Source organism: Rhyacophila brunnea, unplaced genomic scaffold (assembly GCF_057557595.1).
Source record: "Rhyacophila brunnea isolate RB1 unplaced genomic scaffold, BYU_Rbru_1.0 scaffold_17, whole genome shotgun sequence".
Classification (NCBI taxonomy): Eukaryota; Metazoa; Arthropoda; class Insecta; order Trichoptera; family Rhyacophilidae; genus Rhyacophila; species Rhyacophila brunnea.
In genome coordinates this window covers 20523556-20539211 of record NW_028232827.1, presented here as the reverse complement: position 1 = coordinate 20539211, position 15656 = coordinate 20523556, and the positions used below count along the sequence as shown (strand labels likewise).

Genomic DNA, 15656 nt, shown 5'->3' with positions numbered 1-15656 from the left:
AGAATATTAATGAATTAAAAAAAATACTAACACCATCTATAATATGTATTCTTAATTCAACGAAAACAAATAATATTAATACTATCGTCTGAAGGTACTTGATGTAATTTAAATTGTAATGGATTAAAATTTTGTACTATTCCATTTAAGTTAATAGTACAAAACTTAAATCCATTAGAAAACAAATAAGTATGATTGAAAAAGTTTGCACTATTTTTGTAGGATCACCCATAGTATATTTCTAAACTATTATGGTTTGGTTAGGTTGGGTTAAATTTAACTTAAAAAACTAACCAGCACTATCTGAAAATTATATTATTAGTTCAATGAAAACACAAATAAGTGTGACTGACAAAGTTTAATGTGCACTCCTTTATGTTGGATCTTAACAACCTACCTCTACCCGTCGCCACTGCAGTATACTTAAACTAAATCTAAATGCATTAACCAACTACGTTTATTACGGGGACTTGATCTCGTTTATTACAAAAAAAACTGTATTGTATTTCACTGCATGTTTTATAATAAAAAGCAAAGAGGTTAATGGTTAAAGATAACCTCTATTAATATAACTTCACTCTGCGAATAATTGCATATTGCACTTTTGAGCGAAAACTTGACTTTTTTTTACAGTAGATATTTAAAACAAAGTAGAGAATTTTGTTGTATTTATCTACTTATCAGACTGAAAAGTAATCAACAAAATGTTCCCTGCAGGTGCTCCAAGTTATTTTAACAGAATATGTACAAAAGATATAAATAGCATAACATCTTGCATAGAATAGCATCATAATATTATTTCTGCTTCATACAAAACTCAAAAGAAATTAGTTGGCTAAAGTTATTTTGATACTTAGTTACTTTCTCTTGTTATTTCTTTTGTATAAATTGTACGAGCTTTAAACTGTTGAATCAAAAGAAAAATAATTGTTTTTTTAGAAATATGTTTAATCTGTCGAGTCAGTAAAGAAAAAGCGTAAGGTTTAAAAAAAGTATCTGTGAGGAACAACATGTATCTCTAGTCAAGTTAAATTTATATTTGTAGGTATTGTGTGAATAACGTAGAGAATTTTTTTATAAATTATATAGTTTAATCAAGACTTTGACTGTAACATGCTGTCATAATATCACTTATTCTTGTCTGATTTATTGTTTATACAATGCTTCTAATTATTATGTTTAAAAATACGATTTTATCGAACTCTTTTGTCATTAAATTTACAATGTCAGAACATATTTCAGTACTTGTCTTCTTGTTTTACTCTGTCGCTCAAATTTTGGTAATTGTACCACAATTTATACAATGTCTTTCTGAGCTTCGCGTTAATCCCAGACCTGCGATTGTTTCACTTCTCCTTATGAGAACTTAAAATCGTTTACCCATGACGTGGCATGATCTTAACCTCAATATCAGCATTAACTCATCTCTGCCCAGAGGCGTCTTGACAAATCAAGGTTTCTTTTATCTAAGAATGCGTTATGACGGGGATCTATCCACATGTTTTTGCATGTTTTATTTATGGATTCTGGGATTTGCTGATTTGGCATCCCCAATTGACCAGTTTTTTTTATGATAGATCATTCGCTAGAATTTCATACATATTTTATTGCAATGGAATCTATTGAAGTATTAAATTGAGAATTTATATTATTTGTCTCATAATATGCAAAATACGTAACTTTATATGTAATAACGAACGAAATTGAAATTGGTATATGAATATTGACTGACGAAAATTATACATTGATGTTATTAGACCGACCAAACCACATATCAACATCAAACATCAGTATTTTAAGGTCTAGGAACTGTTACCCAGGACTGAGTTCTCCATGAACTCAAGAGTGCTTTGATTGATTTCTAAAAGCTATATTTAATAACTGAACCATCTTATAGAAAAAAGCTTGGGAATGGTTCATAATAATTAAAAGAAATGCTTTGATTTTTTGATTGAATTTACATGATAATAACTTAGAAGTACCCATAGAAGAGACGAATACAATATATAAGCAAAATTTGCTGCGGACTTTTTAATTAATATTTAATTACTTCATTTAAATAATATGCTAATTATATCTAATGGCCACCTTATGGGTATGAATGACAATGAACCGGCAAAGAGAGTGATGTCCAGCAATCCAATATGACGTAGAAGAAGAGGGAGGCCAAAGATTCGCTGGTTAGATGGAGCTGCCAGTGACTGCCGTATTCTGGGGGTACCAAATTGGAAAGAAGCCACACTGGATAGGGACAGGTGGAGGGAGCTGTTGGAGGAGGCCAGAACCCACACCGGGTTGTTGGGCCCCTGATGATGATGATGATGATGATGATGGCCACCTTATGGGTAACGCACAAGTTGCTTTGGTCACAGGTAACAAAAGCTAATACAAAAATACCGAACAATCTAAGTAAAGAGATTTTCTCGTAGATAGTATTCTCGTCGCAAATTTTCTAATTGATACGGCGCAAGATGAAAGTCACTGACGATCATAACGTTGACAATTACGATATACCTATTATATAAATATGTGAATTATTAATTTTCAAAATATAATCTCACCTGAGCGTCACCCAGTAGGCGGCGCACTAGCGCCATGGAGGGCAGGGCGTTCCGGGGCCATGCTAGCCTGCCCACCCACTCGCAACCACCGTCCCGCACATCGGGACTTTACCCTGAAACACTTCCTAACTTTTAATCACTCATAATGACTTAAATCACTAAACACTTTTGTGAACACAACTCACAATTAACTGGTCTACCGACTCCTGAAACACTTGTATTAGTACTCGTATTTTCTTTGTACAATGAAGGCTTTACCTCATATGTTTATATACCTATAAAAAGAAAACACAGAGTAAAATCACTGTCATAAAATTTATTATTGTAGTTTAAGAATAATTTGTATATTAAAACACATTGATGTCTTTTTAGATTTATATTTCACCGTTTAATGTTTATTTTGTATAAAATATTATAAGGTAAATAATATTATCTTGAATTTTATTCTCATTATATGAATAATTCAAAATTTATTTAGTTTTAATACAATATCTTTATAAAACGCATGGTTATTTTAAATTATCTTTCTAATGTATAAAAGTATGTTTAATGGTTGGCATTAAAGGTGTAGGACGATTCGGCGCTGGGACAACTGGGCACTATGCAATTGAATGAAATTCGAAAATAAATAGACGTTCGTGAATTATGGGTACTTTTAAAATATGTATTTCATACTTAGTGAGAATTTGAATATACACGGAAACAATGATTTAATTGTGCATATGTTTAAGTTTCAACTAGAAAAGAGTTATTTTATTTTAATTTGAAGCGTTAGGCCTAATAATTCTTAATCCGCAATAAAAAAAACATTGTGTTAAAAGTATAATCAATTAAAACTAAGAAACGTATTAAATTTCCTCGCCTACTTTCTGTATTAAATCGTAACGAACGTCTATTTATTTCATTTGATAGTGCGGCACCCACTTGTCCTTACGCCCAGTTGTCCCAGTGCCAAATTTAATTATCTAACAATAATTTTAATGTATAATAAAGACAAATTTAGGAGTATCTTCTGTTTTTTATTTATTTAATTAAGTATTTTTATGTGTATTTAATTATTTTTGAGGTATCGTTTATATTAAGTTTTATATAACAGGTTTTGGTTTGATGACTTCTGTCCATGTGATGGCAACACCTCTTAAACAGATTGGCATGTCATTGACGACTACGCAATATAATGAACTCTGTGCAAATAATATAATAACGAAATTGACCTTAAAAAACCGAACAAAATATCATATGTATAACAAAATAGGTAATATCTAATTCTGGCTAATAAAAAAATAGTAATAAACGGAAGAACATAAAAATGGTACATACACACTTTTTTCTAAAAGCTATATGTACTGAACCATCTTATATAAAAAAGCAAAGGAATGGTTCATAATAAGTAAAAGAAATGCTTTTCGTTTCATATTACGTTGTGTAATAATATTATGAATGACAAATTTAAAAATGAATTCAAAGTTTCCTCTTTTATGTAATCTAGAGAATGGATATTATTTAATATCAGGCGTATTGGTCAAAAGCCGTTAGGAAATAGTATTACGGAATAAATAAAAAAAATAACAATTAATTGAGCTTACTTTATCCAAAATACGTTCATTTGTAATAATATAACTGTATTTATTTTAATTTTGAATGAATGAATTGTATTTATTTTTGTTGTGTTAATTTAATTAACGATCACAATTTTCGCTAATGTATTGAAATTTTTAGCAGTAAATAATAACAATGTGAAAAATATTTAAATGAAGCAAAAATATTATAATTGCATATTGCGAAAAAAATATTTGTAGCTTAAATTAACATTTAAAATAACATTGTAAAGTGATTTAAAAATACACTTACTATAATTTATATAAAATAAGCCAGAAAGGTATTCACTAAAACAATAAGGATCTTATAATATTCGCTCTAGGTTTAAATTAAGGTTTCTTAGTGTTCCCTTATGTAGCATAAGAACATAGCTGATTATGAGCAAGAAATCATATATATAGATGTATCCTTTAAGATATTATAGATATATAAGATAAGACACGACATAGTATTTCTACTACTGGAAACTGGAAGATTCTAGAAACGTGATGTATGGTGAAACATACAATCTCCTATTGCACATCAGATAAATCCAGAAAAAGGGTCACGGCTAGGGAATCCAATCCCGAGCCAAAATTCTGATCCCGGGATTTCGGGATTACAATTTGACAATCCCGGGATCCCGGGACTGGTCCCGTGATTGGAATTTTTTCCATTGTTATTATAAATTTTTCATATTTTTACATTGATAAAATCGGTCAAAAATAAATCTAGTATAATTTATACGATTTAAGACATTTATTGTTAATATTCTATACGTTCAATTTTGGAAATACATAAGTTTAAGAGAGTAAATAATATTTTAATATAAATAACAATGTGAATTTAATATGAGATTGCTGTTTTTGATAGTAAAGACTTGGGAAGAATGGGCTAGCCAGATTTAAAATAGTAAAGCAAATCATGGTGTACTTATGGCTTTTCCGCTTCATAAATCTAATTAGTCAGCCAAATATGAAACTGCCGTAAAACGTATGAGATCATAGTGGAATTACTTTGTTAATAGTGCGAAGCATTGTTTTTTCCAATCTTTCTCATTATTATTAATTTATGTGAAAAAATAAAATGAATCGACAACTTTCACATGAGTATAAATCAAACTCAGTTTATTTCTAATGTAGTTATTTGTTATTAAAAGTATTTTTTCCGTTATATTTTCGTTTTTATTTTATTTTCCATACAAATTAATAAAAAAACTCAATTTAGAAAGTTTCGGGATTATGTTTATCAATCCCGGGATTCATAGGTATCGAAAATAGCTCGGGATCCCTGGATTGGAATCCCTAGTCACGACAGGTGAAAAATATCATAGTTGAAGACATGATTTAATAAGAGTATAACTTCGTTGTTACAGTCAGGTGATTAAAAGGCATAGGTTGTTTTATAATTTCCAACCTCCGGTAAAAAGAGGACACTTAAAAAAATGATTGAGTTATAAATCCTTGCAGTTTAATTACGATAATGAATAGTTTTGTCCTGTTAAAATTTGTTTGATTAAGAATGTAGCTCTAAAGTAAACGAATCCTGTTAGCTATCAATGAAGCCCAAACAGTATGAAGCATCAGTTTTTTTTTGTAGTACTTATTCCACATTTAATCAATAAATTAAGACCGGTTTCGTCCGTCTCAGAGGGACATTTTCAACTGAATACATTTTTTTTAAAACAATATTTATCAAACAAAATCCAAAGCGACAGAAATAATATAACATATCAAAATGTATTCAGTTGAAAATGTCCCTCTGAGGCGGACGAAACCGGTTCTAATTTATTGATTACGAGTGGAATAAGTACTACAAAAAAAATGCGTTTTATTAAATTAAAACAACAATACAATGCAGTTCCACCATGCATTGATAGTTAACAAAATAAAAGAAATCAGTTAACATTTCTTTATATATCATATTCATTAAAAATAATAATATGTTATTATCCATTATATTATATTATATTTTAAATTCGGATAATTGTTTACATTTCTGAATACTACCACAAGCAATTCGAGTGTTTTAATTATTTGTAATTGTAAAGCGTCAGTTTATATAATGAATTAGGTACATACAAAGAAAACCTTAAACCGATTATGTACTTAATGTTTTATTTGTAAGAAAATCCAGGTTTATCAGGGACGAGATTTAGGTCGGTGGAAAGATTATTATTATTTGAAGGCATGCATTTCCCAGGTCGATCGTTGAATAAGTACGTGCTTTCGAGAGAATGCAACGTGAGACCTCTGAGTTGGAATTTCTCTTCATAAGCGGCTTGCAGCACTAACTTATCAATCCACAGATAGATTTTAATTGATAGATTATATTATAATGGTATACATAATATAGGTAATGAAAATGTTCGCCATAGTATTAATTTATCCATTCTCAAAATAAAACGTGTTAACAGATTGAGTTAACAAAATGAATGGTGCCTGTCTGCCATCTGTTCAAAAAAACTCTAATTGAAATATAAAATTAAAAAATTCAGTGTGTGTGTGCTTATGTACGCGCGTTAGAAGTTATACTTCTTTGGCGTAACGTTAAAGTAACAAAATATGTCACTCTGACGTTTAATCGTTTGTTAACGTAAGGAATTTAAAATGGCCGAAAATAATAAATTTGTTTCCTGGGCAACGGAACAATTCTACAATCAAACTTGCGTTTGTATATAACTGACTGATTCACAGCTAATTTCATACTGTCGGTCGCTTTCGTAACGGTGCGCGCGCGAGGCTATGAATTGCACTCTCTACCAAACGCCCCAAAAGAAGTATAATTTCAAAAACATTTGGGCAACGAACAACTGGGCGCCACACAAATTAATAAAATGCATAAAGAAATCGACGTAACTTACGGTTTGAAACAGCAAGTAGACAATGAAGTGTTTAGAGGTGGTGAAGCTATTTTGCCTAAGTACCAAAGTACTCAAACAATATTTTTATTTTGTTTTAATGGATGGCGTCTAGGAATAACATTTTTACTTCAACTGACAGCTTTAACGTAGAAACAAATCCTTAGAGATTTTAGGTCAAGATGTTTTTTTTTATCTTTCCTTCCAAGACCCTAGTCGATTGCCCAATTTTGCCAAATATAACGTTTCGTCGGGTCCCGGTTGAGTTTCTATTATTTTGTAGGTATATCGACAGAATTTACGAGTACCCAAACGTGGCATGTGTGTTATAGGTTTACCACCGCTGGCCTAGTAGATTTTAATAATACAGAGATTATTATTTATATTTATTCAAAATAAATTTGGTCAGTCTGAATTTACTCTTGACTTAACGTTAGACAGTGTGGATACATATTTAGATATACATTTAGATTGTGCCCTTTAGTAAAAGTAAAAACATATTAGTGTTCAGTACTCAATATCTCAGCAATAAGAAAACTATTCCAAGTAATCGATAATGTTTTAACCAATGTTTGTTATATCCCATTGAACTAACCGTCAAAAAGGTAAAATTGGTATTAGTCCTCATCTTGTTTCGGCTTCTGTATTTTGTAAATAGCGCAGCGGTTCTGGCTTAAACTCGGTAAGGCGCTTAATTGACTACGGCATTAGTGGTCATGGCAACAATTTATTGATTTGAAACCCTATCCCGTTCGCTTAATACCTGAACAATAGGCGTCGACGCTATCATTGACTACACATATCGCTTTGTTTAGAGACGTATCTATTCATGCCTTATTGACAGCGAAATATAAATATAGAAACTAATAGAGGCAGCCATACGTATTATATTTTATTTATATAAAAAATATAGTAAATTTAAAAATCATATATAGTGATACATTAGTGGCGAAGGGTGGAGGTAGGCTAATAAAATCCGACATAAATAGTGCAAAAACTGTGTCGGTCACACTTATTATTTTTTATTGGACTGAAAATTGTATTTTTAGTTCAATGAAACCAACTAAGTATAACTGATAAAGTTTAGTGTGCACTATTTATGTCGAATCTTAATAGTCTACCCGTACTCTTAGCCACTGTGATACATCAGATAATACAGATATTAGATTTTAGAAACATAATATAATAATTATGATATTAAGCAGTTATTTTTACTCTTGCGAAATCAACACATTAAGAACTTATTAAAAAATTTTAGTCTAACAATCTTTATATTATGTTAACTTATTAGTGAATATATCAAAATAATAAAGAATAATCATATAAATAGAATTAGTAATTTAAGTAATTTAATGAATGTATTATGATATTAAACATTCTTTAAAGAGAGTTTGAATAGAAAAAAGATTTCTATAGGTTTTGTTTTGGCACGAAAAGATTACGTCATATTTGATAAGTTGAGTTGCGAGAATTCTTTGTTATGTTGATCATTTAATGGTTGTTATCTCCATACGCTCGGCTGACTTTCAAAATCTGAAACAAAAGAAAAAAAACATTATTAAAAGTGCTTCAAAAATATTTTCATTTAAAAAGTTTAAATAAAATAACACAAAAATAAACAAACTAAACAATAATTTTTCAAAAACTAACTTCAAATTTGTGAAGCTGTGGGTACTAACAAACAGCCCTTTTGCTCTGGAGGAATATGGATAGATATATGTTCTAGGATGAACACTGCTTTTTGTGATAGACAGTAGAAATTACACAGTGAAGTATAACAATCATTGGTATATTTAATTTTGTAACACAATGTGTGTGCGGGAAAAGAATAGTTTTGGGGTATTTGGAACGCGTCTAATTTATTAGACAGGTAAGAGGATAGTGATCTGAAACCCTAACCTCTGAAGTCTTAAGTGGTAATGAATTTCAATTAAATGCATAACGATTGGTGCCCTAATAAAAAGGCGATGTCAATATAAAAAAATGTTGTATATTATAAGATAGAGCGATGTGTGATTATGGATCACTGAATAACCATTTATCATAGAATTTTTTTGCCACTGCCTAATAAAGTACACGGTTTTGATTCAAAGACACAATAAAAAATAACATTTGCATTTTTCAGACATAGGATTCGACACCGCAATCCAAGGCTTCATTAACGGGTAAGTCATTTGATATACCTAATGTATAGTATTTTATGCTACAATATAGAATGCAGTTCTCATCCGCTTAGTAATATGTACTGGTTCTTTGATCTAGTTTTTCTATTATAATTTCGTATTTATTATAGTGATAATATTATCCCAGGAGGAGAGTTAAATGTTATTCGATGACCCCACATCTTGAAAGGTTACGTGTATTTGTTTTGTACAGGACTATGACTACAAATGTTTTTTAGCCTTTCTACACATATTAATCACATCTACAATGAAAACTGTATATTTTAGCTAGTTGAACATTGTATTAATATTTATATATCTCGACAGATTTTTTACTTTCTATTATTAATTTTTTTCTCATAATTATTATAATAAAAAATAATCACACATTTGAGATTTATACACAATATCTAAATATGGCAATTAAACGAAAAGAGTTATGTGCGTACTTATTCAAAATTAAATTTCTAAGCAATTACTCAAAAGATTACGGTAAGTAGTTTATTATTTTCAAAAAGTCCAACTTCTTAAAAGACAAATACTCGTGGTTCATCTGCAAACAATGCAACAAGGGGTTAGAGCAATTTGTTTGTCCTTTCAAAAGAAATGAAAATCTTCTCAAGTGACACTACTGGGGAGTGGGGGATTTCAAAATGCAGAGCTGCATTGCGGAAATGTCAAATACGCACTTCATTTTGCTTGAAATAAAATAGGTCAATGCTGCTGAAAAATATACTGTACTTATTTTTTATCTTTCTATTAATTCCTTTTATAATAATATGATGAATATAAGTCTGACATTATTAAGAAACTGTTTTTTTTTTCAAAACTAAATATTGTGATACTATGGTACTTTATAGAAAAAGTTTGAAAGAAAAATTCTCCGCCGTATATATGGACCGATCAGGGATGGCACCAATTGGAGGAGAAGCTATAATGCTGAGCTCTACAATCAATTAAGATTGGGAGACTGCGATGGCTAGGTCATGTGCACCGCATGAATGACAATGAACCGGCAAAGAGAGTGATGTCCAGCAATCCAATAGAACGTAAAAGAAGAGGGAGGCCAAAGATTCGCTGGTTGGATGGAGCTGCCAGTGACTGCCGTATTCTGGGGGTACCAAATTGGAAAGCGGCCACACTGGATAGGGACAGGTGGAGGAAGCTGTTGGAGAAGGCTAGGACCCACACCGGGTTGTCGCGACCCTGATGATGATGGTACTTTATATGGAATGGCAGGAAACTGGACACAATCTAATCGAGGGGTAGGTAATCGACAACTGACATTTCATTTTGAAACAAACACATTTATTTCAGTACCAATTAATTACACATTCAACAGGGCACACGTCTATTATAATAATTATTTAATATCTATTTTTTTAAAACTTATTGGCCGAGATCGCGGCCTTCTCTCTCTGCCCGAAATAAAACAAGTGTAGAGAAGTTACATTCTGAATGGAATGCTTGTTCGTGTTCGCAAGCGTGACAGTCAACTGAACTTTTTTCAGGATATTGAAGGTTATATTTACGCCGTAAAGCAGAACGAGTTTTGCTAAAAACACGGCAATTTCAAATAAAACCAAACCGGCACTGCTTAAGTCAATAGGTCACAATTATTACAACAATACATCGATTCACACGTGTAATCGATCTATTATTACAATCGGTAATCAGGACACGCATATCCGTAAAATTAAAATATTTCCATACATATGTAATTTATAATGGTGTAGGTACATAAAGTGTATTATTATCACCATGTATTATACCCTGTTTACACGTACCTTGATTTACTGCTGACAGTACGTATTATCGTAGCCATAACAAGAAAATGCACGTGTAAACAGTTATTATCGTGCACGTTGCAAGATTGCATGCATGGATAAAAAAAGTTCAGAAGCTTCTGAATTTTCACGAAATAATAATTGGTACTTGCATGGCAGATGCGCATACGCAGTAGAAAGATAATGATGAACCTGCCGGAAGAAATACAAGCTACACCGCACAGAATATTTTGATGTTTACCGACTATCTACAAACCTGTCTGAATCTGTCAAATAGCACCATACAATGACGACAGCACTTTTACATGTAAACAGTTATTATTGAGATAGTTTAAAATACACACTTTTAATGCAAGTAAATTCATGCACGTGTACAGGCGCTATAACTGTGAAATTATGTAATTTTGATAATGTAAAATATAAATATTTAAATATACTGTGTGATCGTGTTAAGTCTTATACACAATAGTTATAGCGAGTCGATGCTGAACTCTCTAGTGTACTGAACGACCACTTAATTATGGCGTAAACCGGATGTTGCTGTATGCAGTGTTGACATTATAAAAACCCCCGATGAAATCAGTTAATATATACATGTATTATTAGTCATTTCGTAATAGGCATTAAGTCTACTAACGATGGTGTTAGAGTAATTTACTTGTCGAAGCATAAACGAGGTATTTTTTATTGTTAATGGATAGATTCAAATAATGTATAAAAAAAATCGAAAGTCTATTGAAGTGTTAAAAGTCGAAATCTCAAAGTCGATTGTCATTTTTTTTTACAAATCTCAAACGGTAACAGTATCGCAAAATCAAGATACAGCTCTGTCAACAGGTAGGCACCGAGATTTGAATCCTTTGAACGGGATACGCCTTCACCATAGAGTTTTTACGCTCCATAAAGAGGCAAGATTTACCCCTAACAAAAGGGGTTGGAAATCGCTGCACCAAATTGCAGGAAGCACTTGTGGGGACTGAAAAAGCCACTTCTATTTAAAACGGCCGCGGATGAAATAATGAAGTGGGGTGGAAATTCGCTTGTATTATTTTAAAAGTTTATTAAAAATATTTTGACTTTTATTTCAATTACTTAAATGAATATAATCTAACCATATCAGCATCACCAATCTAGAATTAAATCATAGTTTATTAATTTAAAAATATAATATTATTCGTATTAAAAATATTAATTTTATTCAGACAACCAAATCGAACCGTAATAAAATCTTCCCAGAAATGTCATCAATTATTTAATATTTTAGCTAACATTTTATAAGATTACTTCTCGTTAGGGTCAAAGTTTTTGTAAGAAATTCCATCATTCATTAACATTCCCCAGTCCAGCGTCTATCCGCAACATTCATATCGATCGGATATCACAGAATGACCTAAATATAAAACGATTATTTATATTGGTTGACAAATGCGTCCAGCCCATTGCTACTTAACTGTTGACAATTATTAATACATTCTATACATGCCTATATCGCTTATAATAAAATATCGGCCATTTATTATATGATGAGCAAGTCTAGTAATCATAGACATTCTTGGGCTATTACTATTTTTTTCTTATTCATAAGTCAGTATTGGAATCACTCCTCTTATACTACTGCTTAATTCTACGAGGCACAGAGCCATCTACAGGAGAAAATTTCGAGCAAAGATTGAATACCTCCAATAAATAACATTAAATGCAGTGCACATAATTAAAATTCGTTTTTTTTTCTAGATGCCTTTATGGATACTTCGCATTTACTATCGAGGTTTCTTAAGGACTTTGGCACGCAAACTACTCTACTTGATGCTAGTCAAATGAAAATTGTGCCGGCTGAGAGAATATGCCTTATTGAAAACTGTTCTTCTACCCGCATCGGGTATTGCTAATTTGAATTCGGCCAAGGCCTATGAAACCGCCTTGCAAAAACCCTGGAAAATTCTTAGTAGCACAAGGCGGAGGTGATTCTGATAAATATTTTGTCGTATTCATTGGGAACTGAGGACTGCGATTTGTAGTCGAGTTTTTTCCCGTGGTAAAAGAAATGTCGCATAGGACTGATATTCTGAGCATATACTTATCCTATCTCATATTATGATTGCAGTCACTGGATCTGAAAGGCATGAATCATCTTTACATGTCACCATTTATTATTTTTATTCTTTTTATTACATCAATACAGAAATTAAAAAGTGCATCTCTTCCGGCCTCGTTTGCCATGGTTATTAATATTTATTATGTTAAAATGCATTTCGCACCAAAGGCATGGGATAATCAGTGTATCTAAGCATTATTCAATCACAAGGAGTTCAATAAATAGGCTATCATGATTGAATGAATACATCACTCCGCATTTTATTTTGGCAGAGAACTATCACTCTGTATCATCATGCTTCAGACCAAAAATATCTACCTTGCATCTTTTATAATTGCACCTGTGTAAACTGCACTTGTCAATCCACTGAATAAACACGCAATCGCTCTCAACAACCATATTTCAGTTCTTCATTAATCTCCTGATCACACCATCACCCGCCTACTTCCAAACTTATATACGTAGGTCCTGAAGGTCAAAATCTATGTTCAAATATTGTATATATGAACGCTAAAACGATTTGAAATCTATTTTAAGTATTTAGTGGCTTGACTTATTAAAGACTATGAACCCAAAATGAGGGTGTACTACTTACTTTAAAATGAAAGGGTAAGCGAGGACTCTTAGATTAGTGTAATTATCCCAATAAGCTAATAGTTTCTATATATTTTTGAAAATATTTTTTAGTATAGTTTATTTAATACTAGTTAACGGCCCACATGCCCAACGTAGGTCAAAATGGAGGTTTTATGGTATTTTCAGAGCATAACCCTGGACATTCCTTAAACGTTGTAAATAATCTATTTATATAATTTTGAAGCCTTTATATTTATTTTAAACATTTGATGACTGCATGAATTATTTTTATTACATAAAATGTATTCTTTTAAACCTGTCGTATTCTTTTAAACCTCTCGATCTAATGTTTTAGAATATAGTCATATTTCAGTACATTCATGTGCAGTGGTGTTAAGATTTTTTAGATTTATTAATTTTTGAAATCATGTTAACATTATAATAATATAGTGAAATATTTACGATAAAAAAATATATTTTATAATATATTATTCAAAAAATGGGCACGATTAGCACATTTGAAGATAATTCTAAAGATACTGATTATAAGCTATGTCTTTGACCATTGAAATGTGATAAACATTCTACGAATAATGATTGTTTTATAATAATTATTGACCTAAGAATAAGGTAGTATTTTTTTGAAATACGCCATTTCTATTGGCATTTCCCAGTGGTTAAGCTACAACAGGGCTCGAAATGGACGACCGGAACGCACCGGAGCGCCGTTCTTGTTCGTGAAATTGGTAAAATTATCGCTCCGTCTCGTGAAATAAATAATTTGACCGACTGAGCTGGATAGGCCATATAATAGAAAATCTAACACACTTATTTTTATGAATAAAAACAGATAAACTTTGATATCTTTACTATGTAAAAATCTTCGATCTGAGCGCTCCGGTTCGTAAATTTTTCCATTTCGAGCGCTGAGCTACAACATACGGCCGTAGCCATAAAATATGACAAACTATAATTGAAGTAGGGAGTAAAATTATGTTAACGTGCGTGTTTGAACATGTACCGATTAAAAAAATCTTAACACCACTGCACATTTATGTACTGAAATATGATTTTATTCTAAAACATTAGAGCGAGATGTTTAAAAGAATACTATTTTATGTAATAAAAATACTTAATGCAGTTATCAAATGTTTAAAATAAATATAAAGGATAATAAAGCTTCCAAATTATATGAATAGATTATCTACAACGTTTAAGGTATGTCCAGGATCATGCTTTGAAAATAGAAAAAAAGCTCAATTTTGACCCACGCTGAGCACGTCCGCCCTTAAGTATTACTACTTAAAATAAAACAAAGTCATATAACCAATATCGATTACTATTATTACTCCGTATAGTTATAGGTACTATTTTTTCGATAAATCAAGCTAAATTGAACGAAAGTCTAATATTCTGAACGAAAATCTAAGTAATTGTTAATATAATATTATCTCACCAAAACTCAGTAAAGAGATAATTCGTTCGATCATTTTGAGCGTCGAATATTCGTTCATTCCGATGCTAAACTAAACTCAAGCACTACATAACTAACAGTGGATAAACTTCACTTCGAACATTTCTTTGCAGCACATACCTCGTTCTATACAAAACGCAATTAATTAAAAACTTTTTGCCCGAGTACTGGCGCTAATGCAACCACAACGGTTTAATCCACTTCCGCCTGTATCGATTGATTCTCTACTTCCGCGTTATTAGTTGGTGAAAAATAGGATTACAGCGCACTAACTCTTACTAAGTAGTCCATTATTGGACATCATTATTTTGTACAGCATGGAGGTCTCTATAAATCAGTGGTAAACCAAACCAATTATACCACGAAAGTTACGTACGTGTAAAGGTTCAAATACATTATGATCACGTTACGTGCTGTCACGTTGTTACGTGCTGCCAAATCTAATGTATAAGTATTTTGAAATATTATTCATTATTCATGCTAATTTTAATTAATTTTAACAGTTTCTACGTGCGCATACGTTAGTGCTCAGCAGTAGTGGTTTGGCGGGCGCGGCGCGACGG

The 15656-nt window shown here is 31.5% G+C and overlaps 1 protein-coding gene across 1 annotated transcript in view; it reads right to left on the bottom strand.

Moving 5' to 3' along the window:
• LOC147073812 (uncharacterized) overlaps positions 1-15656 on the bottom strand; it is a 548328-nt gene that overhangs the window by 202718 nt on the left and 329954 nt on the right. Inside the window, exon 2 of the mRNA XM_085944694.1 lies at positions 2562-2836. Coding sequence (XP_085800820.1) covers positions 2562-2597 — 36 coding nt within the window. The 5' untranslated portion in view covers positions 2598-2836. The remainder of the gene's footprint in view (positions 1-2561; positions 2837-15656) is intronic.